The sequence below is a fragment of the Delphinapterus leucas genome, chromosome 14 (genome assembly GCF_059928025.1).
Source record: "Delphinapterus leucas isolate spDelLeu-1000000601 "Yukka" chromosome 14, BTC_Dleu_Yukka2, whole genome shotgun sequence".
NCBI lineage: Eukaryota > Metazoa > Chordata > Mammalia > Artiodactyla > Monodontidae > Delphinapterus > Delphinapterus leucas.
In genome coordinates, this window is record NC_143142.1 from 62,185,636 (window position 1) to 62,202,151 (window position 16,516).

Sequence of the window (16,516 nt, forward strand, 5' to 3'; positions counted from 1 at the left end):
GCAAAAAGGAGACCCCAAACACAGTAAGATAAGCAAAATGAAAAGACAGAAAAACACACAGCAGATGAAGGAGCAAGATAAAAACCCACCAGACCTAACAAATGAAGAGGAAATAGGCAGTCTACCTGAAAAAGAATTCAGAATAATGATAGTAAAGATGATCCAAAATCTTGGAAATAGAATAGACAAAATGCAAGAAACAGTTAACAAGGACCTAGAAGAACTAAAGATGAAACAAACAATGATGAACAACACAATAAATGAAATGAAAAATACTCTAGATGGGATCAATAGCAGAATAACTGAGGCAGAAGAACGGATAAGTGACCTGGAAGATAAAATAGTGGAAATAACTAATGCAGAACAGAATAAAGAAAAAAGAATGAAAAGAACTGAGGACAGTCTCAGAGACCTCTGGGACAACATTAAACACACCAACATTCGAATTATAGGGGTTCCAGAAGAGGAAGAGAAAAAGAAAGGGACTGAGAAAATATTTGAAGAGATTATAGGTGAAAACTTCCCTAATATGGGAAAGGAAATAGTTAATCAAGTCCAGGAAGCACAGAGAGTCCCATACAGGATAAATCCAAGGAGAAATACGCCAAGACACATATTAATCAAACTGTCAAAAATTAAATACAAAGAAAACATATTAAAAGCAGCAAGGGAAAAACAACAAATAACACACAAGGGAATCCCCATAAGGTTAACAGCTGATCTTTCAGCAGAAACTCTGCAAGCCAGAAGGGAGTGGCATGACATATTGAAAGTGTTGAAGGAGAAAAACCTGCAACCAAGATTACTCTACCCAGCAAGGATCTCATTCAGATTTGATGGAGAAATTAAAACCTTTACAGACAAGCAAAAGCTGAGAGAGTTCAGCACCACCAAACCAGCTCTACAACAACTGCTAAAGGAACTTCTCTAGGCAAGAAACACAAAAGAAGGAAAAGACCTACAATAACGAACCCAAAACAATTTAGAAAATGGGAATGAGAACACACATATCGATAATTACCTTAAATGTAAATGGACTAAATGCTCCCACCAAAAGACACAGATTGGCTGAATGGATACAAAAACAAAACCCTTATATATGCTGTCTACAAGAGACCCACTTCAGACCTAGAGACACATACAGACTGAAAGTAAGGGGATGGAAAAAGGTATTTCATGCAAATGGAAACCAAAAGAAAGCTGGAGTAGCAATTCTCATATCAGACAAAATAGACTTTAAAATAAAGACTATTAGAAGAGACAAAGAAGGACACTACATAATGATCAACGGATCAATCCAAGAAGAAGATATAACAATTGTAAATATTTATGCACCCAACATAGGAGCACCTCAATACATAAGGCAAATACTGACAGTCATAAAAGGGGAAATCGACAGTAACACATTCATAGTAGGGGACTTTAACACCCCACTTTCACCCATGGACAGATCATCCAAAATGAAAATAAATAAGGAAACACAAGCTTTAAATGACACATTAAACAAGATGGACTTAATTGATATTTATAGGACATTCCATCCAAAAACAACAGAATACACATTTTTCTCAAGTGCTCATGGAACATTCTCCAGGATAGATCATATCTTGGGTCACAAATCAAGCCTTGGTAAATTTAAGAAAATTGAGATTGTATCAAGTATCTTTTCCGACCACAACGCTATGAGACTAGATATCAATTACAGGAAAAGATCTGTAAAAAATACAAACACATAGAGGCTAAACAATACACTACTTAATAACGAAGTGATCACTGAGGAAATCAAAGAGGAAATCAAAAAATACCTAGAAACAAATGACAATGGAGACACGACGACTCAAAATCTATGGGATGCAGCAAAAGCAGTTCTAAGAGGGAAGTTTATAGCAATACAATCCTACCTTAGGAAACAGGAAACATCTCGAAGAAACAACCTAACCTTGCACCTAAAGCAATTAGAGAAAGAAGAACAAAAAAACCCCAAAGTTAGCAGAAGGAAAGAAATCATAAAAATCAGATCAGAAATAAATGAAAAAGAAATGAAGGAAACGATAGCAAAGATCAATAAAACTAAAAGCTGGTTCTTTGAAAGGATAAACAAAATTGATAAACCATTAGCCAGACTCATCAAGAAAAAAAGGGAGAAGACTCAAATCAATAGAATTAGAAATGAAAAAGGAGAAGTAACAACTGACACTGCAGAAATACATAAGATCATGAGAGATTACTACAAGCAACTCTATGCCAATAAAATGGACAACCTGGAAGAAATGGACACATTCTTAGAAAGGCACAACCTGCCAAGACTGAATCAGGAAGAAATAGAAAATATGAACAGACCAATCACAAGCACTGAAATTGAAACTGTGATTAAAAATCTTCCAACAAGCAAAAGCCCAGGACCAGATGGCTTCACAGGCTAATTCTATCAAACATTTAGAGAAGAGCTATCACCTATCCTTCTCAAACTCTTCCAAAATATAGCAGAGGGAGGAACACTCCCCAACTCATTCTACGAGGCCACCATCACCCTGATACCAAAACCAGACAAGGATGTCACAAATAAAGAAAACTACAGGCCAATATCTCTGATGAACATAGATGCAAAAATCCTCAACAAAATACTAGCAAACAGAATCCAACAGCACATTAAACGGATCATACACCATGATCAAGTGGGGTTTAGTCCAGGAATGCAAGGATTCTTTGATATACATAAATCAATCAACATGATACACCATATTAACAAATTGAAGGAGAAAAAACACATGATCATCTCAATAGATGCAGAGAAAGCTTTCGACAAAATTCAACACCCATTTATGATAAAAACCCTGCAAAGAGTAGGCATAGAGGGAACTTTCCTCAATATAATAAAGGCCGTATATGACAAACCCACAGCCAACATCGTCCTCAATGGTGAAAAACTGAAAGCATTTCCACTAAGATCAGGAACAAGACAAGGTTGCCCACTCTCACCACTCTTATTCAACATAGTTTTGGAAGTTTTAGCCACAGCAATCAGAGAAGAAAAGGAAATAAAAGGAATCCAAATCGGAAAAGAAGAAGTAAAGCTGTCACTCTTTGCAGATGACATGATACTATACATAGAGAATCCTAAAGATGCTACCAGAAAACTACTAGAGCTAATCAATGAATTTGGTAAAGTAGCAGGATACAAAATTAATGCACAGAAATCTCTGGCACTCCTATACACTAAGGTTGAAAAATCTGAAAGTGAAATCAAGAAAACACTCCCATTTACCATTGCAACAAAAAGAATAAAATATCTAGGAATAAACCTACCTAAGGAGACAAAAGACCTGTATGCAGAAAATTATAAGACACTGATGAAAGAAATTAAAGATGATACAAATAGTTGGAGAGATATACCATGTTCTTGGATTGGAAGAATCAACATTGTGAAAATGACTCTACTACCCAAAGCAATCTACAGATTCAGTGCAATCCCTATCAAACTACCACTGGCATTTTTCACAGGACTAGAACAAAAAATTTCACAATTTGTATGGAAACACAAAAGACCCCGTATAGCCAAAGCAATCTTGAGAACGAAAAGCGGAGCTGGAGGAATCAGGCTTCCTGACTTCAGACTATACTACAAAGCTACAGTAATCAAAACAGTATGGTACTGGCACAAAAACATAAATATAGATCAATGGAACAGGATAGAAAGCCCAGAGATAAACCCACGCACATATGGTCACCTTATCTTTGATAAAGGAGGCAGGAATGTACAGTGGAGAAAGGACATCCTGTTCAATAAGTGGTGCTGGGAAAACTGGACAGCTACATGTAAAAGTATGAGATTAGATCACTCCCTAACACCATACACAAAAATAAGCTCAAAATGGATTAAAGACCTAAATATAAGGCCAGAAACTATCAAACTCTTAGAGGAAAACATAGGCAAGACACTCTATGACATAAATCACAGCAAGGTCCTTTTTGACCCACCTCCTAGAGCAACGGAAATAAAAACAAAAGTAAACAAATGGGACCTAATGAAACTTAAAAGCTTTTGCACAGCAAAGGAAACCATAAAGAAGACCAAAAGACAACCCTCAGAATGGGAGAAAATATTTGCAAATGAAGCAACTGACAAAGGATTAATCTCCAAAATTTATAAGCAGCTCATGCAGCTTAATAACAAAAAAACAAACAACCTAATCCAAAAATGGGCAGAAGACCTAAATAGACATTTCTCCAAAGAAGATATACAGAGTGCCAACAAACACACGAAAGAATGCTCAACATCACTAATCATTAGAGAAATGCAAATCAAAACTACAATGAGATATCATCTCACACCAGTCAGAATGGCCATCATCAAAAAATCTAGAAACAATAAATGCTGGAGAGGGTGTGGAGAAAAGGGAACCCTCTTACACTGTTGGTGGGAATGTAAATTGATACAGCCACTGTGGAGAACAGTATGGAGGTTCCTTAAAAAACTACAAATAGAACTACCATATGACCCAGCAATCCCACTACTGGGCATATACACTGAGAAAACCATAATTCAAAAAGAGTCATGTACCAAAATGTTCATTGCAGCTCTATTTACAATAGCCCAGAGATGGAAACAACCTAAGTGTCCATCATCGGATGAATGGATAAAGAAGATGTGGTACATATATGCAATGGAATATTACTCAGCCATAAAAAGAAACGAAATTGAGCTATTTGCAATGAGGTGGATAGACCTAGAGTCTGTCATACAGAGTGAAGTAAGTCAGAAAGAGAGAGACAAATACCATATGCTAACACATATATATGGAATTTAAGGGAAAAAAAAGTCATGAAAAACCTAGGGGTGAAACAGGAATAAAGACACAGACTTACTAGAGAATGGACTTGAGGCTATGGGGAGGGGGAAGGGTAAACGGTGACAAAGCGAGAGAGAGGCATGGACATATATACACTACCAAACGTTAAGGTAGATAGCTAGTGGGAAGCAGCCGCATAGCACAGGGAGATCAGCTCGGTGCTTTGTGACCGCCTGGAGGGGTGGGATAGGGAGGGTGGGAGGGAGGGAGACGCAAGCGGGAAGAGATATGGGAACATATGTATATATATAACTGATTCATTTTGTTGTGAAGCTGAAACTAACATACCATTGTAAAGCAATTATACTCCAATAAAGATGTTAAAATGAAGAAAGAAAAAAAAAAACACATCTCAGCCTCCATTGCATCTCCTTAAGGTTACTGAATAAATTTCCAGTGGCAATAAGATGCATATGTATATAACATTTGAAATACAGTTTATAAATAATAATATTTGAAGTACACATATAAAATATTTTTTAAAAATAAGGACATTTTAATTGAGACACATTGAAAACTGAATTAAAATTTGCAAATGATGCTTGTGTGTTACCTTTAGAAATTTTAGAGCATAGAGGTTTCTCACAATAACTTGAAGAACTACTTGTAACTTGGATCCTCAAGAAGGAAAGAGCTACAAAGTTTCATTTTCTGAGGCTAGTGTGTTTAATCTTACTTATGATTAATTTTTTTAGCAATTTTTGTGACACTTAAAATTATAATGGAGGTTTTATTCTTTACTTACGAAAATTTGAATAATCAGTGTTTCTCTAAGGCTTTTGTTTCTGACATAAACTAAACCAGTCATCAACCAACCACTTGAAAAGAATCAATGAAAATGCTAGAAGGTGGTTTTTTGTTTTGTTTTTTCTATATTATAAATGTCTCTTTTCTAATTTAATGATATTCTATTTTATGAAGCATATATTGCTAGTTTATATAAAACTAATATTTACAAATGGGTAAACACAAGCATGTGTGTGTCTGTGTATTCTTGCATTCTGTGTCATCTTCTCTAAGTTACTTGAAAGATAGGCTTCGTTAAAAAAATTCAAACAAAATAGAAGCTATTACATCTAGAATCTGGTATTTAATGGATGCCTAATATATTATTATCAAATAAAAAGCTTTCAAAGGTAAAAAAAAAAAAAAAAGAACTTTAATCAACCCCTAGTAGTAACAAGGCCACACTAACCCTATGGTGTCAGTGGAGGCCAAGGTGGGGAACCTGGCCTGGAACCCCTCATAGCAGTTATGTGGTGGCACTTCACCTCAGCTGCTCGAGTGGTGTCAGAGGAAGCCAGCTAAAATAGAAGGTTTAAATAAGATCCAGAGTCTTGCAACAGAATACCTAAAATGTCCAAAATCAATTGAATATCACTTATCATACCAAGAACCAGGAGGATCTCAAACTGCATGAATAAAGACCATCAATAGATGTCAACACCAAGAAGACAGAGATGTTACAATTATCTGACAAAGATTTTAAGGCAGCCATCATAAAAATATTCAATAAACATTTGCAAACACACTTGAAACATGAAAAAATAGATAGTCTTAGCAAAGAAAAAGAAAATCTCAGCAAAGAAACAGAAGATATAAACAAGAACCAAATGGAAATTTTAGAACTGAAAAATATACTAAATGAAAGGATGGATGTATGAATGGAAGAGATAGAAGAAAGAATTGGTGAACTGGAAGACAGTACAATAGAATTTACCTGGTCTGAAAAACAGAGAGCAAATAGGCTGAAAAAAAATGAACAGGACCTCATGAACCTTTGGCACCATAACAAAAGATCTAACATTCATGTCCTTGGAATCCTAGGAGAGAAAGGTGGGCTGAAAAAGTACTTGAAGAAATAATGACTGATGAAAAGAATGAAATAATGCCATTTGCAGCAACACGGATGGACCTAGAGATTGTCATACTAAGTGAAGTAAGTCAGACAGAGAAAGAGAATATTATATGATATCCCTTACATGCGGAATCTAAAAAGAAATGATACAAATGAACTTATTTACAAAATAGAAACAGACTCACAGACTTAGAGAATGAACTTATGGTTACCGGGGGGAAGGATAGTTAGGGAGTTTGGGATCAACATGAACACACTGCTATATTTAAAATGGATAACTGGGACTTCCCTGGTGGTCCAGGGGGTAAGACTCCTCGCTCCCAGTGCAGGGGGCCTGGGTTCAATCCCTGGTTGGGGAACTAGATCCCACATGCATGCTGCAACTAAGAGTCCACATGCCACAACTAAAGATCCTGCATGCTGCAATGAAGATTCCACGTGCTGCAACCAAGACCTGGCGCAGCCTAAATAAATAAATATTTTTTAAGAAAATAAAATGGATAACCAACAAGGACCTACTGTATAGCACAGGGAACTCTGCTCAATGTTATGTGGCAGCCTGGATGGGAGGGGAGCTTGGGGAAGAATGGATACATGTATATGTATGGCTGAGTCCCTTTGCTGTGCACCTGAAACTATCCCAACATTGTTAATTGGCTATACTCCAATATAAAATAAAAAGTTTAAAAAAAAGAAAGAAAGAATAGCTGAAAACTTTCCAAATTTGGCAAAAGATATAAACCTACAGATTCCAGAAGCTGATCAAACCCCTAACAAGATAAAGCCAAAGAAATCCATGACGAGACACAGAGGTGAACTTCTGAGAACTAAAAAAAGAAAATATCATATCTTAAAGCAGAAATGACACCTTATCCATAAGAGAAAATCAGTTTGAATTACAGCAGCTTTCTTATCAGAAACTATGGAGGTCACGAGGAAGTGGCAGGACATTTTTCAAGTACTGAAAGAAAAGAACTGTCAACACACAATCCTATACCCAGTGAAGATACCCTTTAAGAATGAAGAGGTAATCACTAAAGGAAAACTAAGAGTAGTTCACTAGCAGACATACCCTGAAGAATGGTTAAAGAAGTTCTCCAAGCAAAAGAAAATTATAAAAGAAGAAACCTTAGAACAGCACAAGAAAAAACACACACCAAGCAAAAAATCAGTAAATACAATAGTCTTTCTTTCTCTTCTGAGTTTTCTAAATTACTTTTGACAGTTGAAGCAAAAATTTTAACACTGTTATGGCTCTAAACGTAGGTAGAGGAAATAGGAAAATTATATTTCAATAAGGCTCTCTCTTTAATTGTGAGAGAGCTTTCCCCAGATTGCTCAAAACATAAAAGTTCTGGGAGTAATCATATATCAACCAACACCATTTCTGCATTACACTGACATCATTCCCTATTTATCAATCGCTTTTCAGGTGCTCTGCATCAAAGAATAAAAAATGCAAAACAGACTGCATACGCCATCAACATTGGTGACATTTTCTTTTTTGACCAAGTTACCAGATATGATGTCATAGTCATAGAATATCATGATGATACTTCTGTACAAAGATGGAGTCACAGATGTTCCAGTAACAGAGTTTCATTTTTAAGAGATTCATGAAAAGCTAGAGTGAGGTCCCCAGCAACTTCTCTTAGTTCTATCTTGTTAAGCATTTTTAAAATAAATTACTTAAAGTAAAGGAGGCTTTTACTATTTGCAGATATCTTAAAACTCAATAAAAATAGGTAAGAAATCAAGATTCAAAACAGTCTTAACAGGGAAGAAGATTCAAAACAGTCTTAACAGGGAAGAAGATCAAACCCAACAAGATAAAAGACATCATAAAGTATACATGTCCTGGTCTGAAATATTTAAGTTGACTTGCTATACCTTCCCAGGTTGCCAGAAAGATAACATCATTGTATTTCTTCTGTCTGATTTCATCCTCAACCTTTCCAAGGCCTTAAATAGAAATTCAAACCACCAAAGGCTGTTTTCCCTAAAACACTGCACTAATGTTATTTTCAGGAATATGTTGATACATAGCACAGGATATCAGAAAATATCACCATTACAAAAAAAAAAGGCAACATAGTGAGACTCACATCCATGGTTTTCTTGAATTGTAAGCTCTTTTGTTTATGGGCAGCATCCATTATAAGCTCCGTCTGTGCAGAGAGAACAGGCACTATTAATAATCAAAACCAATTGTTAACACCAGCTTATCTTGAGGGCTCAGTGTTCAACGTGGCTTATCTCAATTAGTCCTCACACAACCCAGAGGGTAGATGTGCTATTTATTATTACTCCCATTTCACAACTAAGGAGACTGCAGCACAGAAAAGCTGAACAGTTTGCCCACCTTTGAACCTGGGTGGCCACTAGCCACTATTGAGAATCACTGATCATCTTAGAGTATCCTCATCAGTAAATCTGGAATCAAGGAACTTAGATTTTAAAACTTTGTTAAAGCACCATTTATATTTTAAAAGGGGTCTTTATTCTGTAAGCCTATGTCAGCACAGTTAAGGACTCAGAAACATTCACTTCTGTGGCATCTGTCAATGGCACGTCCTTCACCAGCAAGGAGCCCAAGCAGTATGAAGGGAAGAAATGCTTGTGGGACAGCTAAAAGAAGTTGTTCCCCTACTCTTTACCCCATCTAATCCAGGAAAGGTAAGCTACTCTTCAAGTTCACTTGGGAGCAACTTCTTTGTTGTGGCTGTGATGTTAATACTTTTATTAGTCAAAATAATGGAGCTAATAATAAAAATGTAGCTCTCAGACATAATAGTAGCTCCCATTTATTAAGCACTATTATGTGCTAAGCAACTTTCATGCATCACAACGACTGTGAGTACTCATCCCCATTTTCTTGACAGTAAACTGAGATGGATTAACTCACCCAAGGTAATACTCTCAACAAGTAGCAGAGTTGGGATTTGGGCACAGCCAGACTCCTGTGCCCTTGTTCCTAATCATTATCCAAAACTATCATTACCCTTATGATAGCTCTTTAAACCCAAAAGGCCAAGAAATGCAATAATTCAAAATGAGCTATGGCATTGCTCTTATACAAAATTATATAATCCAAAATAATGTTGAAAATGATATTAAAAGATTTCTCTTTCTTCTGGAAAACTAAGGTTTTTTCTGTTACCATAGCACACAAACATGGATGGATTTTCAAGATATCTGGATGGAAGGTTTGGGATGGTCTCACTTCAAATATGAACTTTGTGGAATACACGAAACTCCCTTGGGGGAGCCCCAAGGGACCCTCAGGGAACAGAACAGCCATCTTCCAGCCCAGATGAAATTGAGGGATCAGGAGGTAGCTAATGGTCCCAAGGAGGCTCCAAGGACATGGAGAACAGACAGGGCTTCAATGTGACCCGACAGGGAAAGACTCATGGGCAGCTCCCTGCCATCAAAGACAGGGAGCTGTGTGGCTCACGTGAGCATCTATGTGCCTCTGCCAGGAGGGGCAGGGTTTATTCATAATAATAAACCCTGATTTTCCCAGGCTCCACAGAGCAGATCAGTTAGCAATGTCGGTACATCTGTGGTCCTTTCTACTCCGAATATACACACTGCCATTCTTCCTGTTTGGGAGCTGCTATTAATTTATAGTTTATGGCCCAAGCCAGGCCTCCTTATCTCCAAGTTCTACGTAACACCTGCTTCAAGCACCTCTCGCGTGTCTACAAAGTTCTACTTCATACCATTCTTCTCTCTGCCTTCAAAGATTCCTGGCACTTGTATGTCGGCAGGATCTTAGAAAGCAGAAGTCCAGCTCTCATCTGACAGGTATGATCCCCAGGGCCCATGAGGTGATATTGCTCAAGGCCACTCAGTGACACCCAGTCCAGCTCTGTCTGCTATACCACCTTGATTTAAGTCTCCTCATGTCCATACTCACTTGTAGGGTGGCCTATTCATGGTGACCCCAGAAAGTCACGAGTTCTCTTTCAGGACTCCTTTTTTTTTTTGACCGCACCATGCAGTACGTGGGATCTTAGTTTCCCAACCAGGGATCGAACCCGTGTCCCCTGCAGTGGAAGTGCAGAGTCTTTACCACTGGATTGCCAGGGAAGTCCCCTCTTTCAGGACTCCTTGGGGAAGTTTTTCTTCTAGGACTCATTCTTTCTGCTTAGACCAACTCCAGTAGAAATTTGATTATGTTTTGTTATCAATAACACAAAATAGTGCAAAAACACAATCCTCTAGGCTATCAGGTGGGGAGAAGCAAGAGGGAGGGGAAAAGGAAGAAGAGATTTATAAATGACCCAAGTGACCCTACAGTAAATTACTGACAGAGCTGCTGAGTGGTCTGTTTGTCTACATACATTCAGACTGTACTCTGAAAACTGGAAGTGAAAACCTGCGTGACCAAAGAGGTTCCCTTTGGAGACTGCTCTCGACACAGGCAGAACATTCTGCTGTGATCGTCCCTATCTTAATATGGGCGCCAAAGGAGAGGATGACTGACCACATGCTGCCTTTGTCAGGCTTAGGACGTTCTGGGCTGGGAAGGAACTCCAGCACCTAAAATGTCAAGCTTCCTGAGAGTGGCTCTGAAGATCCCTCTCTGCCTGCCAACCTCCAGGGGTGAGAGACTCCTCTCACTCTGCCCTCACCCACACTGTCTTTCACTCTGCTGGCTTTAGCTTCAAGGTCACTGCCTCCAGAAGGCCTCCCCAGACCTATAAATTAGGTTAAGTGTCCCCACTTCATGTTCAGCTGGCACCTTCACTTCCCTACCTTTTAAGGCTCATCACACTTTGTCATGATTACTGTCACGTCAGTCTCTCTAGCCATGCTCTATGCTGTGCGGGAGAGATGGCCATGGCCGCATTGGTTACCACCCTCAGAAAACAGTAGTTCTGTAAGTGAGTTCACCAAAACTTCTACCAGCCATTCCATCTGTACCTCCCCCGTCCCAGTTTGCTAAAAGAAACTAACTGACGGATTTCCTGGAAATGGCTTAATTAAGTGAGAGGCCAGCGCATGCAGGGTTTGACCAGTGAAAATGAGAAGTTAACACTAACACATTTTCTCCAAAAGTTTGCTTTTTTAAAAAAAAAGGTATCAATACAGAAGTGGAACAACCCAGAGTTCATTGCGACACAAGTAATTACAAATTTATTAATGAACTTCGGACTCTGCAAAGAAAGCTCAGAAGGTGTTTTCCTGCTCTTGAGAGCACACAATATAGGGAATTTGGATGACAGTGGTGGAAGGAGCCCAGGCGCCTCTGTTGCTTAAGAGAATTCAGAACAGTTCTTCTAGCTGTGAGAACTTGGTCTTTGTAACCTGCTAGGAAGGGAAGTTTCAGAAGCCTTGCAAAATTAACAAAACTCTCCCTGAAATAACTAAGGCAACCGAGGGCACTTAAGAATGTGAGGAAATGACCCTCTTCTCCTCTTAGGGGAAATCATGTGTGCAGAGACTCCGGCTGTCTAAGGCATTTTGCTTCTGAAAAATTGTAAATCCTTTGGAGAGGCAGGCAGGGCTGACAATGTCAGCCAAAAAGAGTTTGACAGTCCAGTAGATGGGTGTAATATACATATTATTTTTGCTCTGAAAAGTACTTTAGGTCAGATGCACCCACTCAAACCTCATACATGAAGCTTGAGTTTGTGCGAAAACACCTGACATGATGTTCCTTAACTGTTGGTTTCTACCCTTCCTTCCTATAAGAGGTATAGCAGTTAAGAGCGGCTCATGAAATGACAATATATGTAAGGCGGTCAGGCTCTTAAGATACTGCCACCCACTCTGAATGCCAAGTGGCCACCAAGGAAGCTGGAATTAGACTCTGATTTAGAACCACAGGCAAAGTTGCTGAGATTGAGGTAGGGGTAGAGCCAGCTGTTTACTGAATACACACTGCAGACTTCCAGACACTAAAGGGCCAAGATGAAGAAAGATGTCCAAAAAGTCCATGCAGAGCTGTATGGAGAGACCTGGGTGGGAATGTTTGGATGCCAAATAGGGAAGAGCTTATCCCCCACGTGAAGTTCATTCCAACCCTGGAGACCAGATGTTAAAAAAAGTTCTTGGGACTTCCTTGGCAGTCTAGAGGTTAAGACTCCGTGCTTCTGGTGTGGCCAACAAATTTAAATAATTAATTAATTAAATGTAAAAGTTCTGGAAGGGCCCTATCTGGCTGCCAGGCCAACCTGAATGTACAAGTCTTTAAGGAACAAAACAGAAGGAAGTCAGAACAGTGGTCTAGTCTAAGGAACACTTTAATATAAATCTGGACTTCTTTTCTTGATGCTTATAACTTCCCAAATGTTCACCAGTTTTATTAACTCTTGTTCACTCCCATCTTCTTCCATATAATTGGCCAGAATAAACCCTATAAATGAAAAAGAGCCTGTAAACATCTGCTTTGAGGCCAAAAGGACTTGAATTTCCCAGGGCCTCAGTTTCCCTATTTGTAAAATAGGGTGGTTGGACGACATTATGGTCTCCAGGGAGAACATGGGTCCCCTCCACTTCTTATCCTCCCCTTACTGCCTTGTCCAGGAGGAGGAGTGTGGTCTGAGAACCTACCACCTTGGTAGCACATGCTAGACCCTTATGAAGACAGAGGGGTTCCCCATTCCAGTCATAGTTTAAACAGTGGCAGCAGATATAAAAAGAAGAGGAAAGCAGGCTGGATCCCTGACCCTTACAGCAATTAAAAAAGAACTGCCCTAACGTGCAAATGGGCACAGAGGCATCACCATCTAGACTGAGTGCCCGTATGGTTCCCAGTAAATAATCTCATAGGTTAAAAGAAGAGTGTGGGTGCTTGAGGGTAGGAAATGGGTCAAGGAGTTTAACGAACAAACAAGCCTGGAATTTCCTGCTGGAAGAATGGCAACATCTTAACACATACGTAAACCCAACCTTTTTTCGTTGTAACTTTTGCTTTTCCCTGAATTCTTCCATCTTCCTGGCCTCTTCTCTTAGAGTCTGTGCAAGCTGAATGTGACTTTGTGCCACACTGTCTATTTCTGCAAAAAGAATTTAAAAAAATAAACAAGATCTACACATGTCTGAATTCAAACCAAAGAAACTATACAAAAAGTTTAAATACATACAAAATGCTAGGGCAAGTGGTAAAGTTAACCTGCTTCACTTGGTCACCCACATTTATTGAGCCCCTCCATGTGCCCAGCATTGCCCTGGCCACCAAGACCGAGCTGGCAAACCTTTAGCTTAGCTTCCTACCACTAACTGCTACTAACCTAGTGTATGCCCAGGGCCAGGGAGAAGCTCATGGAGCTTGCATGCTAGCACACATTACTAAACCCATTACAATTTCAAATTCGATCCTATTTCTCATTACATGACTCTAAGGTTCTTTCCATCTCTAAAATCTCATGAGCCCGTAAGAAATTTATCTCTGGATAGAAAGATTATTGGTGTTTTTCCCTTTATTTTCTTTGTAATAAGCATGGCTTACTTTTTTAATAGAAAAACCGAAATGCTTACCTTTCTTGTTCTAAGAAAACAAACTGAAGATGGCATTAAAGCTACAAAGACTGACAGATCTGACCTAAGAAAAAATTTTAAACTCGCGTGTGTGTCAAATAACCTTGAACGAGGTTAGAAGGTACATGACAAACTGGAAAAAATATTTGCAATTTATGTAACTAAGGGCTTTCACAAATCAAAATAAATATATATACTCCAGTATTTTTTAAATGGTTAAAAAACATGAAATTTTTAAAAAGATTGGCCAAATAGCCAGTAAACATTTGAAAATGTATTCAGCCTTAAAACGACTGAAAAAACACAAAGCTTTAAAACCCTGAAAACTATCACTTTTTACCTTTCAGTTTGGCAAAATTTTTAAAGTGTAAAAATTCTTGGTATTGGCAAGCATGGGAAAAAACAGCATTGTTGGTGGGGAAAAAATCAGTATCACCTTTCTGGAGGAAATGTGGCATTTTGTAGAATAAAAATATTTTAAATGTAAGAGTGAGACAGATCTGCATGAACTGAAACGGAAAGATGTCTAGAACCACTCAACTAGCTACAGAAACATGTTAAGCACATACTGTGCCACATTAAAGTCCTTAGCTTGGAAGCATGAAGAACAGAAGGACTTAAAGTCTTAAATTCTGAGTAACAGGCCCAGGGAATACTAGAACTGGACAGGATCCCTGGAAGATCAGTGCCAGGGCCTCACCCTGGGCTTCCAGTATGAGAACCACTGCCCTAACTATGTCAAATGTACATCACAACGTGCAAGTGTGGACGGTTCTCCAGCTCATTTCAACTCTGAAGGGCTATTCCTCACCTTAGGAGTTGCTCTGATTTTTTTTTTTTTTTCACCCAGTATGAGATTGCTGTTCAAATTAAAACTCACCTTTGATGACAGACACAGAGCTTGCCAAAGACAGCAAATACATTTTTAAAGAATCACTTACGTAGCTTGAAGACGTCAAGGGCCCGCTTCAGGGTGCTTAAAAAAAAAACACATATATAATTTCGGTTCTGGAAATTGGCTGTATAACCTTATTATAATGCCATTGTATGTTTCTCCCAGCCCACATCTTAACTGATAGCCTATGGTCTGATCTTTGCCTGGGAGCTTGAGAAGACACCAAAAGATCAAGACTTCTTCAGTCCAGTTTCCTCTCTCTTACCCTTTCAGTCCCAGGCACAAGCATCATAAATGCTTCACTGTCTACCTGGGTGGAGCCAGATGCCAAAATTCTTTATGCTTCATTTCTCCCAACAATAATATGGGAGTTATGGTCCCTTTCTCATAAGAATACCAGTCATTCTTTAAAGTATGGTAATTAGAAATATGAATACATAAAGGAAGGATTCAAACTGTGGCTCCTGACCACCTCCTTTTTCATCCATTCTTCAATCAACACATACTTACTGCACATAAACTATGGGCCAAGGCATTGCATTAGATGTTGGTGATTCAACAGTACAAGACAGATATTGTCCCAGACTTAAGAGTCTTAACAGAGGAGACAGACATTAAACACATTGATTTAGTGTTCCACCACTGATGAACAAACTACCACAAATTTAGCAGCTTAAAACAAGACACATTTCTTACCTCACAGTTTCTGTGGAGAAGACCAAACTCATTTTTCATACCTTCTCCCAGTCTCCCCGCTCCTTTCCCTCATAACCCATGGCTCCTCCTCCCTTATAGCTCGCCCTTGCCCATGGTTTTAGTTCACCCCCATCCTACACTTCCTTAATAAGCCTCCTTTTAGGGCTTCCCTGGTGGTGCAGTGGTTGAGAGTCCGCCTGCCAATGCAGGGGACACAGGTTCGTGCCCCGGTCCGGGAAGATCCCACATGCCGCAGAGTGGCTGGGCCCGTGAGCCATGGCCGCTGAGCCTGCATGTCTGGAGCCTGTGCTCCACAACGGGAGAGGCCACAACAGTGAGAGGCCCGCGTACCGCAAAAAAAAATAAAAAATAAAAAAAAAATAAGCCTCCTTTTAAGGTGAAGTGGCCCTGGGGATTTTCTTGCTCACTGCCGCCTTCATGGAAGCATATCTCACTGGGCTCACTCCAGCCACTCAAGAAGGAATGGGACTTAGTGAAGTCATGGTCCCCCAGCCCCTAGCCACAACAGCATGGGATCATGGATCATATTCTATATGTATATATGTAGGTGGAAAGTTCTGCTATTTTGCAAACTAATAACCCTTGTATCTTCCAGCTGGCCCCTTCTTTTAGCTACACCTCATTTTTCTCACTCTGTTTATTTGTCCCAAAACAAAGCGTTCTTATTTCTCCCTGCCTTTTCTCACATAAACATTCCCAGTTATT

The 16,516-nt window shown here is 39.1% G+C and overlaps 1 protein-coding gene across 5 annotated transcripts in view; it reads right to left on the reverse strand.

Moving 5' to 3' along the window:
- PSTPIP2 (proline-serine-threonine phosphatase interacting protein 2) overlaps positions 1-16,516 on the reverse strand; it is a 92,901-nt gene that overhangs the window by 16,333 nt on the left and 60,052 nt on the right. For all 5 annotated transcript variants that reach the window (XM_089895121.1, XM_089895123.1, XM_089895124.1 and 2 more), the window contains 3 exons: positions 15,141-15,175; positions 13,612-13,718; positions 8,814-8,876 (listed from right to left, as the gene is read on the reverse strand). In XM_089895121.1, the coding sequence (XP_089751247.1) occupies positions 8,814-8,876; positions 13,612-13,718; positions 15,141-15,175 (205 nt within the window). The remainder of the gene's footprint in view (positions 1-8,813; positions 8,877-13,611; positions 13,719-15,140; positions 15,176-16,516) is intronic.